At 42.7% G+C, this 13,548-nt stretch overlaps 1 protein-coding gene across 1 annotated transcript in view; it reads right to left on the reverse strand.

Annotated features, from left to right (window-relative positions):
* Positions 1-2,236: 2,236 nt before the first annotated feature.
* Positions 2,237-13,548, reverse strand: part of Nipal2 (NIPA like domain containing 2) — a 78,465-nt gene continuing 67,153 nt past the window's right edge. Inside the window, exons 8-11 of the mRNA XM_003479881.5 lie at positions 11,699-11,787; positions 7,772-7,835; positions 6,570-6,664; positions 2,237-5,390 (exon numbers count right to left, since the gene is read on the reverse strand). Of these exons, the coding sequence (XP_003479929.2) occupies positions 5,278-5,390; positions 6,570-6,664; positions 7,772-7,835; positions 11,699-11,787 (361 nt within the window). The 3' untranslated portion in view covers positions 2,237-5,277. The remainder of the gene's footprint in view (positions 5,391-6,569; positions 6,665-7,771; positions 7,836-11,698; positions 11,788-13,548) is intronic.

A 13,548-nucleotide genomic window follows, 5' to 3' on the forward strand; every position in this document is an offset into this window, starting at 1 on the left:
ATCTTGTTGTTGCTAGCATGGCTGTGTACTTTTCGGAGGAGCCCTGGTCCTTATTTTGAGCATCACTTCTTGGCTCCAGCGCACAACCCTTGGCCTGCTGGCACAGCTCCTTCACCCCGCTGGCATAGATTTTCAAGCTTCCACTGCTGAGCTTTGAGCCTTCTCAGCACAGATCCTTAAAACAGACTTGCATGAGTCATTGTCATGGGCTCTAGGTCTTCTGCTGGACTCGTGCAGGACACTGCTGTGGGATCCAGGCCGTCAGCTGGATTCTCTAGGTTTTTGGTGTGTGGACAGATTTTCTGCACTTCTTGTATTTGACTCTGGTGACTATCACAAAATAATACTATAAATTATGTGTCCTGTATGTGATCTATTTGCAATCTTGTAACTACAACAAAGAGAAAGAGGGACAGGTAGAGAGAACCCAAGATTTTTGGCAATAAAACTACTCTGAACAATACTCCAGTGTTGGAGAGATGCTAGGAGACATCAGAATGTACAGCACCAGAAGTGCACCCCAGTGTAAATGAGGGACTTGGAGTGACAGTGCCATGTCAGCATAGGTACCGTTTGTAACAAATGTGCCATTCTCAGAGGGGGATTTTGATAATGGGAGAGCCCATGAAGATTTGGGTACTGGGAATGTATAACCTTCACTTCGATTTTGGAGAAACAAAACTAAAACTACTCTTCAAAATACACCAATCATTCCATTAAAAATGACAGGTGATTATGTTTTCAGTGAATTGATGACTATTTGTTAAGCTTGGTAACTGGGTGCATAGCCTACAATCAGGTAAATATTCTAAGCTTCAAGTCCTTGGATCAAGAGTTCTTGAACCAATTCATCTCCTTGTTCATGCAAGGTATAGAGAAGGTTTGGGTGAGGTGCTTCAGACAGAAGGGGGAGAGCCCAAACCTCAGAACATTTCTGAGGTTGGTTTTCAAATTAGAACCATGAAGGAAAAGGCTCTGGAGTGCAATGCATGCGTGCTGGGAGGATTGGCTCACGTCTGGATAGCAGCAGCTCAAATGTGCTAAGTGGCTTTGGTCCATGCAAGCTGGGCCCATCAGGAACGGACTGGCTCCTTCTCGGTTACGCACTTGCCAACTCCCTGGGAAGGCAATTCTTTCCTGGAACACAGCGACTATCTTGCATCTTGCCTGGAATTCTGTGAGACTCTTGGCAATGCCTGGCCCAGCTGGGTGCACCCTGAAACACCACATTTATTTGATACTGAGGTTGATATTCTTCTTTTACATTGTGGTTGGGACTCATTAACTCTCAATAAGGACTTGCATTGAAAAAGGGAGTTTCCGCCCTAACAACAACAAAAAAATGTTTCCTTCATCGGGCGACAGCTCCTGTAACTGATTTGTTCTCCTGGCACAGGACAGCATATTGTGTGGCACCCTGAGGCTGGTGAGAATAAGGGGACAAACGCAAGCATTCCTGGGTAGGAAGGCTCTGCCTTGCATTCACCACAATTGCTGAAACACCATGCTTAACAGCCCAAGACTGGTCTGTATTTGCATGGAAACTGTGTTTGTGTGGAATTTTATTTAATTTTTTTTTTTTTTACTTCAAAATGGCCATAATAAGAGCCAGACTGTTGATGAGCCTAACGATTAGAAGCAGCCTCAAAATTCCCCACACAATCATGTTGGGTTCAATTTTGAGATCTTGCTCTAATAGCTCAAAATGTGTGGTGTTTATCTAGCCACTCCACTAAAGGACTCACATCCACTGGTGCCAAACACATGCATTAGGTTTTCAGCTGTTCTAGTTCAGGGACGTCTCAAGAGCCAGCCATGGAGTTTACGTAAAGCAGTCTGGAAGGGTGTTGGGCGGGTTCATTTAGTAACTGCTATATTTATGTCCATCATATTACTATTAAATTGGCAAGTGTGAGGCAGCATTTGGAGCTGCCGAGCGTGTACACTCACCATCCCTGGATGTGCTGTGTGCTTGGAAACAAGGAGGGCAGAGCGGGCTCCTGGCTTCAGGGATGTGGTTCGGTGTTTGCATCCATCTGAGTCATCCAGTGTTGCACCTGCTTCCCATGGTGCCAGGCTTACACACTATCACCATTACTCTTTAACTGCACTGAAATGCACTAATCTATGAAGTGCATCTTTTCCTTTTCTCTCTGCCATGTAACAGGATCTCCAGGACTCGTGTGTGTGTGTGTGTGTGTGTGTGTGTGTGTGTGTGTGTTTCATTCTCAGTCACTTCTTGAGGAATTTTTTATTGTATTAGTTTTCAAGGGCTTCCAGTAACAAACGTATTACAGTGATAGGGCAAGCAAACATCTACATCGAAAAAAACAATCACCTTTAAAAGGTCATTTCTGAAGCTGATAGGTCAGAGTGTGGGTTTGGAGAGGCTCTTCTGGTACAGGTAGTGGTGTTCATTAAAGATCTACTGACTTTTAAAGAGAGAAATCCAGGGTCTGAGAATAAACGCATCACTCCCTTTTCTCATGTAAATAAAAATTCCCAGTATAAAATCAAGACATTTTTTCACATTCCCATTGTGACTCATTTGACATGAAGTGCCAACTTTAAACTCTAAGAAATGGGAAAACAGTGGCGGGAGGAGGGCAGAAAGGTCTAGATGAGGAGTTGGTAAACAGCAGTCCATGGACTGGCCTGTTTCTGTAAATAAAGTTCTCCTGGAGCACAGCCCTGCTCCCTTGTTTACGTAACGTCTATGGCTGTTTTGTGCACAATGACAGATTTGAGTAGTTGGGACAGACATTGTGTAGACAAACAACTCCAAAATACTCACTAAGTTTTTACTGGAAAGTTTACCAACCCCTGGTTCAGACAAATAGAGGAGCCAAATGTTGGCTGAGGGTCCCCAGCTAACACCACCAAGAGGCGGACTGGGGTGGCTTTGTTGTTGTCACGCACTGAGACTTGTAAAAATCTACAAGGCAGTAAACAAAAACCCCTGCCGTTCACCTTAGTCTGAAGCAGCCATACAAAAAATAAGACCCGAATATACTTCATACTTTGCCGGGATCACTAAGACATTTCTGGGTTGCATAAGACAATGCCACTTCTCAAAAGTTTTAACAGAGGCAAATGCTGGTGGTCACTGAGGTACTGGTGCTGTGCGTGCGTGCGTGCGTGTGAAATTCTACACTGCTCAGAACTGCACACTAGTGTTGTATGTGGTCCTACTTCAAGTAAAAACTCTTTAGTCTTTTTCCCAATCTTTGAAAATGGTTTCAAGATTCACCAGCAACATGTAGTTGAAGGAAGCTAAGATTTCCAGTGCCAACATGCTGGACCCATTCAGCGAAACAAGCCATCAATTGTGGGCTCATTGCATCCAAGTGAGGGCACATTTTCCACAAAGGCAGGAATTACTGTCAGGGGCTTAGCAGCTACGCTTGGGCTCTCGGCTAGTTTTCACATATTCTGATGGATTCAGACCTCCACCCTGTGGAGACAGATCGGCCAGTCTGGTCAGGAGTTGAGGAGCTGACAGGGAACAAACTGCAAGACTGAAGCACTTACGATGACCATCGCACTAGCTCGGAGTAAACACCTTAGACATGTACATGACAAGGTCACTGGACCGATACACGGCTGGTGTGTGGAGTGACCGATGGTTTGAGAACGTCATTGAAGCTAGAAATTTTTATTTGGTGACAGGGAAGTTTTCTCCTTTCTTCTCATATAAATATTGGGCAGATTATCAACAATAAATAATACTGTAGCATCCACCCGCACACTTTTCTTAGTAGATATGTGATAAATTGCAACGGAAAAGCCATCTGAGACTCCTCCTTGACACGTGGCTATGTTCTATGTCCACAGATTTAAATTGCTGAAATCTAGCTCTCTAATCATGTCTCTCCTCTCCTAGAGGAATGTACAAAGTTTGAGATAAGGACTGAAGGAAGAAATAGTATGTAGTGTAAGTATCACTAAGGATCTAAGCTGGGCATTGTGTACATATCTGTAATCCCAGCACTCTGGGAGGCTGTGGCCGGACAACCTCACATTCAAGCTCAGGTTGGGCAAACAAGTGACTTAGTAAGACTCTGGCTCAAAACAAAAATTAAAACCGAGCTGGGGATGTAGTGCCACACACACGGGGCACACACATACATACACACATACATACACACACACACACACAAAATCTACCTGCAATTTTTGAGACACGTTGAAAGTTAATTATAAAATTTATCACAGTGACAAGCACAGGACATCAAGTTTTTCTTCATTTTCAATTCAAGTATAATAGGATCATATGGGTGAAGAAAATTCACCATCCTATACTTTTATTAAAAAGCAAACATTGGCTGGGTGTGGTGGTGCACTCTTGTAATCTCAGTACTTGGGAGGCTAAGGCAGGAGGATCATTGCAAGTTCGAGACCAGCCTGGGCTACAAAGTGAGCCCACGGCCTCCTGAGCTGCGTGGTGAGGCCTGGTCTCAAAAAGACAGAAAAAAAAAAAAAAAAAAGCAAACATTGATTCTAACATTTTCTTAATGTTTCACAAATTTGCATATTTCCCTTCCATAGGGGCCATGCTGATCTCCGTGTCTGTCCCAATTTTAATATGTGCCCTGCAGAACCCCCAGCAAAGCTAGAGCACAGTCTAGCTTATTACATTTTCCAATTTTAGACTTAAAAAAAATTCCACCAGCCTGATTTTTGGTACACACCGTCACAGAGTCCCATTTGTAGATTCTGATTTTAAAGATGCCTTCTGTTTTCAAAGGAGGAGTTTAGTAGCACTGGTTTTTAGAAACGATACCCTGTCATTCTAATTTTGGAGTAAGAAGGCAAGTTTCATAGGGGAGGCTCATAAATGGTGTTCTAGAAAAAAACAAAAGCTCTCAAAACCTTTCAGGACTGAGCATGTGAGGTTAACGTGTTCTCTTGAAAGCCAAGCACAGGACTCTACAAGCCACATGGGAGCAGCAGCGACCTATGCCTTCTATGACCAGATTGCGAAGGCACATTTTTGTGTGACATCCCTGCTGAAGCAGCCAGGCCGTAATTAAGATCTAGTCCATTAGATGATGGCTCGGGAGAGGTCCAGGGTGTAGGGAACACTTTGAATTACATTCCATGAGAACATTAGACTGTCAAGGCTTAGGAAGCCTCTGATCGTCCATCGTGGGGGGAGGACTGACACGAACGCTTGCACATGTCAGCATGAAATAGCTGCTGACACAAATTGAACATGTGCAATTTTTTAAAAAGGTGGTATCAAGTAACGGGCCAACAGCTATCCCTCTCGGCAGTTTAGACCTCTTTCTTCTCTCCACTTTGGCTCTTTGTTGAGTCACTTCCATCAGGCAGAGTTCCATAGGATAAGCCATTTGAATCTGGTTGTATTTTGTCCAACATTTGTTTCCCTGTGGAGATAATAACATAAAAAGATCTTTTGAGCTCTTACAGAATAGAGTCCTAATATTTTCTGTTCAATCCAGGCCACATTTTAGTCCTTAAAAAAAAAACAAAAAAAAACTATGTGGTCACCCTCTAAACAGCAAAGGTGAATGTCAAGGAAGAAAAGGCCCTTGGACTTCCAGGCCACTTGGTAACACGGCCATGTGCTGTGCACGTGAGGAGCAGACATTGGGTTGGCTGAGTCAGGAAATTCGTGTGAAGCATTCACTTGCTTTGAGAAACATAAAATAAAAAATAAATAGACTTTAAAATAAAAAATAAATAGTTAAAAAATAAATAGACTTTTTTTTCTCATACAAGCCCTCTATAATGCAAGTCCATGTCGCAAATGCCAAATCTGGCACCAAATGCTCTTGGCTGATAAGGTGGCTCAGGTGGCAAAGCGTATAAGGAATTCATTTCCCACAGCCATCACTTCTCAGCTGTAGGGATGACACTTCTGTGGTTTTCGGTTCCAAAGGCACAGTGCTAATAGAATGGTGATGGTGGTGGTGGTGGGGGGTGCCCTGGCAATCTCTCCCCTCCTGGAAACCTGCAGGTCACCGCAAACCCCTAGCAAAGCTAGAAGCTGCTGGGGGGATGGAGTGGGTGGTAGTGACCTGCAAACTGTTTCATGCCTGAGTCAATTATTTCTCTGGAAATGGGACCTGGAGAGATGATGCACATGGCTTAATCTGGATGAGTGAGGAGGGAGGAGGGGCAGAAGCTACTGCCTATCTGGTGACCGTGACGCTGTCATGAGCCCAGGAGTGAAGCTCCTTGGCGGCCTAAGCTCTGGTCCTTCTCTGTTCCTTCCCAGGCTCTCTCACAGCAAGAATCCATGCAGCCAGGCCTCCCGGTTTCCCCTACCCCTTTACATGTCAAGGAAGCCAGAGCAGAAATCCCGCAGATCAGGACCACATTGTCAGCTCTTTTCCGCCCCAGTGTTCTGTGTAAAACTGACATCCCCTAACTTAATGTTTACACTCAAAATACCACCTTTGGCCTCATCAGTAAATGTACTTTTTTTCAAGGGAAAGAATTATGTTTTATATTAACTTAACACCCAAAACGATGCCAACGATTGTTCGTTTAGAAGGATAAAACTCTCTATTATGAATTAGAGGAGATGTATATATTTTTACCAGGAATATTTCCAAAGTCAATAAAGGACTGCTGCAGATGTTCCTTTTCTCGATTTCTTGTGACCAAAAACACGCCAAGGAATGACAGAAAGCACCTGTAAGAAAAATATGAATAAAGACACAGGAATACCGAAACAGCTTATGGTATTAAATAACGGAGCCCCATATTCTATACCATGACACAGATGCCATCAGTTTTGTTTATCCTGTTCCTCATGGTAAGCTCTCTAGGATTGTCTTAATTGTTGCAGCCAATAATATTTGTACCCAGAACCAAGACTTGGGCAGCCTCCAAAAAATCTCTGCCCCAGGTTTTTACCATCTGGAGACTAATTCAGGCTCTAAACCCTTTGGGTAGACACTGGGTCTCGTTTTCTATCCATGCATGCCCAGACCCATTACTGGCATGCAACATGAGTGAAAAAACAATTTATTCTTTAATTTTCTAAGAAATTTCATTGTCCTTGGCCATAAGAGTAGTCATAGTTTCCAGACCCCAGAAGTCTAGCCTTGCCCAACTGTCTTATGAAATTGAATTTTCAAGATAGATGATTTCCTATGCAGAAAATAGACAAGGCTCAAGTTTGCACACCACGGCCGGACTGAGCAGTGGCTCAAAGAGCAGCTTAGTGTTAATATAGCCAGGTGGAGCTGATGGAAGCTTCTACACATTGGTGAGATGTTGTCAAGCTTCTGCTCTCTGTTTTCTAGCAGTCCTAGCAATGATGCCCACAGATGGCTACGAGGGGTCAAGCTGGGCATGCTAACACAAGAAAGGCGCACTGCTCAGCTGAGGTCATCAGGTCCAAAGCTAAGGTTCAGCCTCAGCCTCTGCCTTGTATTTTGGGTCACCTCAGAGGCATTCATGCACCCAGACTCCAGATCTCATGTTCCCAAGAGCGTGGTAGGTCTAAGACAGCAAGAAAAGGCTACGGTGTGGCTTCAAGGCCAGTGGGTTTATCCTGATTTGGCTGGAACTGAAAATCCCCAGGGCTTCAGGGCCTTCAGAGGGGGCCTGAATCACGAAGCCAGAGACATTGAACCCTGGGTGGGGTGTTAAGTTGAAAAATGTTTCTTTAAGAGTTCAGGAAACTGACGTTTCTTACATTATTTCCAATTTTCTCTACTTCAGGTACAATGCCAAAAATCCTATGTAAAAGTAATAGAATTTCACATACCTTACCTCTGAGGCATTTACTCACCCAAATAGGTATATAAATATGGTGAGAAAAGCAGCACCAAAGAATTCCTGGTAAAAGACAATGCCTACACAGGAATAGCAGACAAAGTTAATTTTAGCATAAGAGTATTTACCATGCAATGCATTGTTTTAAAAATTATGTTACTGTGTTTTTCTACATAAGGTTACCCTTAAAATGCATTCAGTGGTTTAGCTAAAATAAAAATGTTGCGTGCCACACTTAGGTTTTAAGCTGTTCCAAAAAGAACACAGACTTGTAGACTGTACATAATACAATTATCATTATTACAACATGAACACAATTGACATATGTTTCACAAGCACAAGTTTCTTATCCAGTCCTGGATTTTCCTCACTGGAACATACAAGAAAACTAAGCTCTAGTGACCAGTTCCCAATTACAGGTTTCGATCAAGGGTCAGCAAGCCTGGCCCGAGAGGCTGGGTGGACCCTGGGGTGCCTGACATGGCAGGCCCTGTGGTCTCTCTGAGTTATCCACGGTCTGCTGGGCCTGGCCACTTGTCCTGGCAGGCCCTGGCCGACACTCAGACCCCTGGGGTGTTGCCCCGGCTCTGTTTCGCTCTGCTGGCCCCTCCTGTGTTTTCTCTCCAGGCTTTCCTTCAGGTCTTTCCTTCCAGAAGTGGCCGGTTGGTCGTGACGATTTCTTCTTGTTTCAGAGATCCAAGGACTTTGTAGAGTTTTAATGAGTAAGTTATCTTTAAATTATGAACCATCAGGAACTGGAGTTTTGTGTAGGTGGTGTTAGCCTCTCTAGCCAGTCAACAAATATTTTTTGAGTGTCTTCTTCGGACCATGCTGGAGACTGTGGTGACCAAGAATAGAGTCCAGTTCTCAGTTTGAACCTTTTCCCACTTACAGGATGAATGTCTTACATGAAGGAGCCACATCCCATTCTCTTAAATATTTGTCAAATGAGTGAACATCTCAGAAGCATTTTCCAACTTACTACTTACTTTTTTGTAATCATTTTGATGTTTTCATGTTATGCTAAGCTGATGCACCATCATGTCAATTTCTCTAAGAGCATTTTAAGTTGTTTCTGAAAGTAGCAATGAATTTCTTTGTATGTATTTTCCCCCAATGTTTTAGGATTTTTGTCATCATTTGAATGGGGTTTTAGAAGTAGAATGTCTCAACGAGTAGAAACTTTTTTTTTACTTTAAATAAATTGTAGTAAAATAGACATCAATGTAAAAGTTACCATCTTACATTTTAAGTGTGCAGTTCAGTAGAGTTCAGCATGTTTACATTGTTGGGTAACCAATTTCCAAAACCTTTTCATCTTGAAAAACTGAAACTCTACTCCCATTAAGCAACACCCCTCCAACCACTGTTCTGCTCCCCGTTTCTATGAATTATATTGTTTTTAGATACTTCAAAGAAGTGGAATTCTGCAGTATTGTTCTTTTCGTGGCTGATTTTACATAAACTGCTATCCTCGAGGGTTATTTATGTTGTAGCTTGTGTCGGAATTTCCTTCTGTTTTAAGGCTGCTTAAATTCTATCTATCTATCTATCTATCTATCTATCTATCTATCTATCTATCTGTCTATCATCTATCTATCTCACATATAATTTACCTGTTCATCTGGACACTGGATTGCTTCCACCTTTTGGCTATTATTGAACATGTTCAAGTGAACACAGGTGTACAAGTATCTTTTCAAGTCTTTGTTTTCAATTCCTTTACTATAACGCAGAGGTGAAATTGATGATTATTTGAGAATTCAGTTTTTAATATTTTTGAAGAGCTGCCATACTGCTTTCTATATCAGTACTCCACTTTATATTCTATGCATGCTGTGTGATGGTTCTAATCTCTCTACATCCGCTCCCACACTTGTTTACTCATTTGGTTTCGTTGTTGTTGTCTTTGCACTGGGGATTGAGCCCAGTGCCTTCTCACTGAGATACACCCCTACTCCTTTAAAAAAATATTTAGGTTCTCATTAATTTGTTAAATTGCCTATGCTGGGTTTGAACTTGCAATCCTTCTGACTCAGCCTCCTAGAGTTCTGGGATTACAGGTGTGTGCCCCCATGTAGTTTCTCTGGTAATTGTAGCTATCTTAATGAGTCTGATTGTGACTTTGATTTGCATTTTCTTGATTAGTGACACTGATCATCTTTTCATATGCCATTGGCCATCTTAGATCTTCTTCGCAGAAAGATGTATATAGCAGTTAAGTTCTTTACCTGTGTTTTGATCAGGTTATTTGTGTTGTTGGTGGGTAGAATCAAGGAGTAGAAACATTTTTAATAATCTCGACAAAAATGATGGAACTCAGTTTGAGAAGGGTGGCACCATCCACTCAGCCCCAGAAGGGTGCTTGTGTTAGCATAGCCATACAATAAAAAGAACACATGGAATCTTACTGAGTTAGTAAGCCAAATATGGTGTCTCATCTTAGCTTTAAGCTATACTTGGATGGTGGCAGAGAAGTTAGTCAAGAAGGTTGACTTCTGTCCGCCATGTAAAATCAGATGAACTGACATAATTCTCAGAAATTCTAGCGCCTCTGACTCATCAATCCCACCATGTGTTGAGAACTGAGAACTTGCACTATTGCTCCCTAGAATTCCCCACCTCAGGGAACCACACGTTCATACATCTTTGGGCACGTTAATATCAACTATTAGCCTGTGTGTCATGCTCACAACTCTTTTTGACCTTCCTTTCATTTCCTAATAACTCTGGGACACACTTACCTCACTTCATCAGAAAGCATAAAATGCTAAAACAAAACAAAAACAAAAACTAGATGTCTTGGGATATAATCTTTTTATTTCAATATAAGACTCAATTTTGAGAAACAGAAAATGTATTAATTGTTTTAAATAACTGTCCACTGGTTGGTCACCTTGTTTGCCAGGAAATAAAATAGATGTAGCAATTAGGAAACAGGTAATTCTGGGCCGGGGATCTAGCTCAGTGGCACAGTGCCTGCCTGGCAAATGTGAGGTTGTGAGTTTGATTCTCAGTTCCAAAAGACACACACACATAAATGGGTAATCTCTAATTAACAGGTAGCCCCTAATTAACTCTAAAATATGCAAACTTTACCCTGAGAAATGAACTTTTGAGCTGAGAAGGTGGTAAGCATATGAAATAAATCAATGAATGAGGGCACAGCAGATGCCGAATGCACAAATGATCTCCTTGAATCTACTGTGTGTTGGTTTGGACCAAGCTTTAAATTTATATTGTGTCTGTAATATAAAAAATTGCCCATTAAAATATAAGAACTATAACAGCAGAAAAGTAAAGGCCAGAAGAGCAAAGGCCATCGTTTCCATACATGGCTATTGGCCCTCCCTGGAGTGCTGCGCTGGGTTTGGGCCCCGCTCTGATCGAGCTGGTGAGGACATGAGGGGAGAGTTCATGGACTTGGGGATACTTGGCCCTGAGACAACGCTCCAAAGGACCTTTTGGTTGCTTTGACTATCAGAAGGGCTGGCAAGGAGGAAGACTCCAGAGAGCATAACAAAGATGATTGTTTTGAGTTCACAAGGAAACTAATTTCAGCTCCAAAATAAACACTTTTTTTTCTTTCTTTTTTTTGGTATAGGAATGAAACCCAGGGCTTCGTGCATGTCAGACAAGGGCTCTGCCACTGAGCTGCAGCCCAGCCCTAAGGAAACACTTTATGATAATTAGAACTCTTTGAACAGCGACAGGATCTGAAACAGGACTGAGCTCTCCCAGGAGTGATGGTGTACCAGGGAGCACACACACAGAGAACAGCCCATCCTAGAGGATGTCGTGAAGGAAGATCAGTTGTGGGGTGGAGGCTCGGGGAGAGATGGGCTCCACAGCTCCCTCGGGTTTAAAGATTCTTCAGTTCACTGATTTATTCTGCGAGAAACTTTATTTAAGTGTGTGGTGGGGTGGATTCACCAAGACTCACCTGCAATAATGGCACTGGTCGTGAAGAAAATATGGTTCACCGGCACCACTGTTGTCATAGTGTAGAGCTTCGTGGCTTGATTCAGGAACCTAGAGCACAAGATACTTTTTGAAGCTCAGGCTTAGAGATGCTCAGGAATAAGTTAACAATGACTTCAAGAAGTGCATGTTCTTTAGCTACAACTACAAAGGCAAAGGAAGTGCATCGAGAGGGCATTTCCAATCAGCAGTCATAGCTTATATGCATCTGATGTATGAGATCAGATGTCAGGTTTTATGGTCTGTTTAAACCAACAACAGTAACAATGAAAAGCAATTAATCATATTCTGAGGCCACAGAAGTTTGAGTTGGAAGCAATTCAAGCTGCTGGACCGGTATCGCATTGGGGCTGATTCATTAGGATAGGCCTAGAATCTGTTAAATATCATATCTGGGGAATAGCAGAGCTATCCATTGACATGCCACGTGCCAAGAAAGAAGATGGAGAAGTAAAGGAATGTTTAATGTTTCAAAAACAATGCTTAGTGCTCCAGCTGCACAGCACATGTGGGAGCTCAGCTTCCCGCTCTGACCACCGGCAGGAATTCAGGTTCCCACACTGTGCTGTGCTGCCCTGGTAGGGCCTAGACTGTTTCCTAAAGTGCTGAACCCCGTGGGTGTCACCTGGGTGTTTCAAAAGACATAAATGGTTAGGACCCCACCCAGCGCAAGCAAGCAACCAAAAAAACAAAAACAAAAACCCTTTGTGGTACAGATCGGGTATGTGCGAGTGTATATACATACATACATGTAGGGATACATGGATGCAGAATACGCATGCATATATACACATATGCTCACATGTTATATGGCCAAACTTCCTCAGCTAATTTTATTGGGCAACCAATGCTAAGAGCCACAGTTCCATGGTGTGACAGGTGCAGAGGCTGAAATATGGGTGAACGGATATGATTCACCTTTGAGTGTGTGCGTCTTTCATGTTCTTGAAGCATAGGGTAAGGATAATCCCACTATCACTGAGTCCCAGAAGATTCTGCCGCAGTATGGATTCATTTGGAAGAAAGACAGAAGAAAACTAATAGCAAGATCCCGGTATTATAAACACACTCAATCTTATGAAACATGCTAAACAAAACAGTGGCAAAACACTGGGTTTCTCTAGTAACCCTCCACAGGCCTTGCCTACATCTGGCCCACAGAATCAGACTTTACTTCCACTACCTACAGAAAGAACGACTCATACTCCGACTTTGAGCTCTGATTACTTAGCTGGCACTGGGGTGGTGCTTTTGAATAGTGCTCAGGGGTAAATAGAAAGCTCTCTGGGTGACTCAATAGAAGGCAGCAAGCAAAGGCACAATCACACAGTGAAATGGAGAGGAAGTGATCAGAGCAGATGGAGGTGGAGGGGAGAGGACAGAAATTAAAAATATTCCATGTCACCAGTATTAAGGCCCAAGAGAAACATAAAACAATCACTCTGAAATCCCAAGGGTGCAAGGAAAATTCTGGCAAAAGATGCAAAGTTCTGAGGAAAGGATTTTCCTCCCGGCCAAATGTCTGGTTTTGTCCATCTCTGGGCAATTAATGAACATGAGCTAAGAACCGAAGGTGAAGGGTTCACGTATTTCCTATATTTAGAATGAAATTCTGGATGTGGACCTGCCCCTGTGATTTATTGCAAATGACAACCTGTGTACGATGGATATTAATTATAAGCAGAAGAGCATCAGGAAAGCATCAAAGCGCACTTAGCAGGATTATGGCCGCACTTTAGAATGCGCAAGACGTGAAGGCGATGCTTAGTAAAAACCTATTATTGGATGTGAAGGACGAGGCACAAACTGTAG

This window comes from Cavia porcellus, unplaced genomic scaffold (genome assembly GCF_034190915.1).
Source record: "Cavia porcellus strain 051 isolate PalLab524CR breed Dunkin Hartley unplaced genomic scaffold, mCavPor4.1 scaffold_10, whole genome shotgun sequence".
Taxonomy (NCBI): domain Eukaryota; kingdom Metazoa; phylum Chordata; class Mammalia; order Rodentia; family Caviidae; genus Cavia; species Cavia porcellus.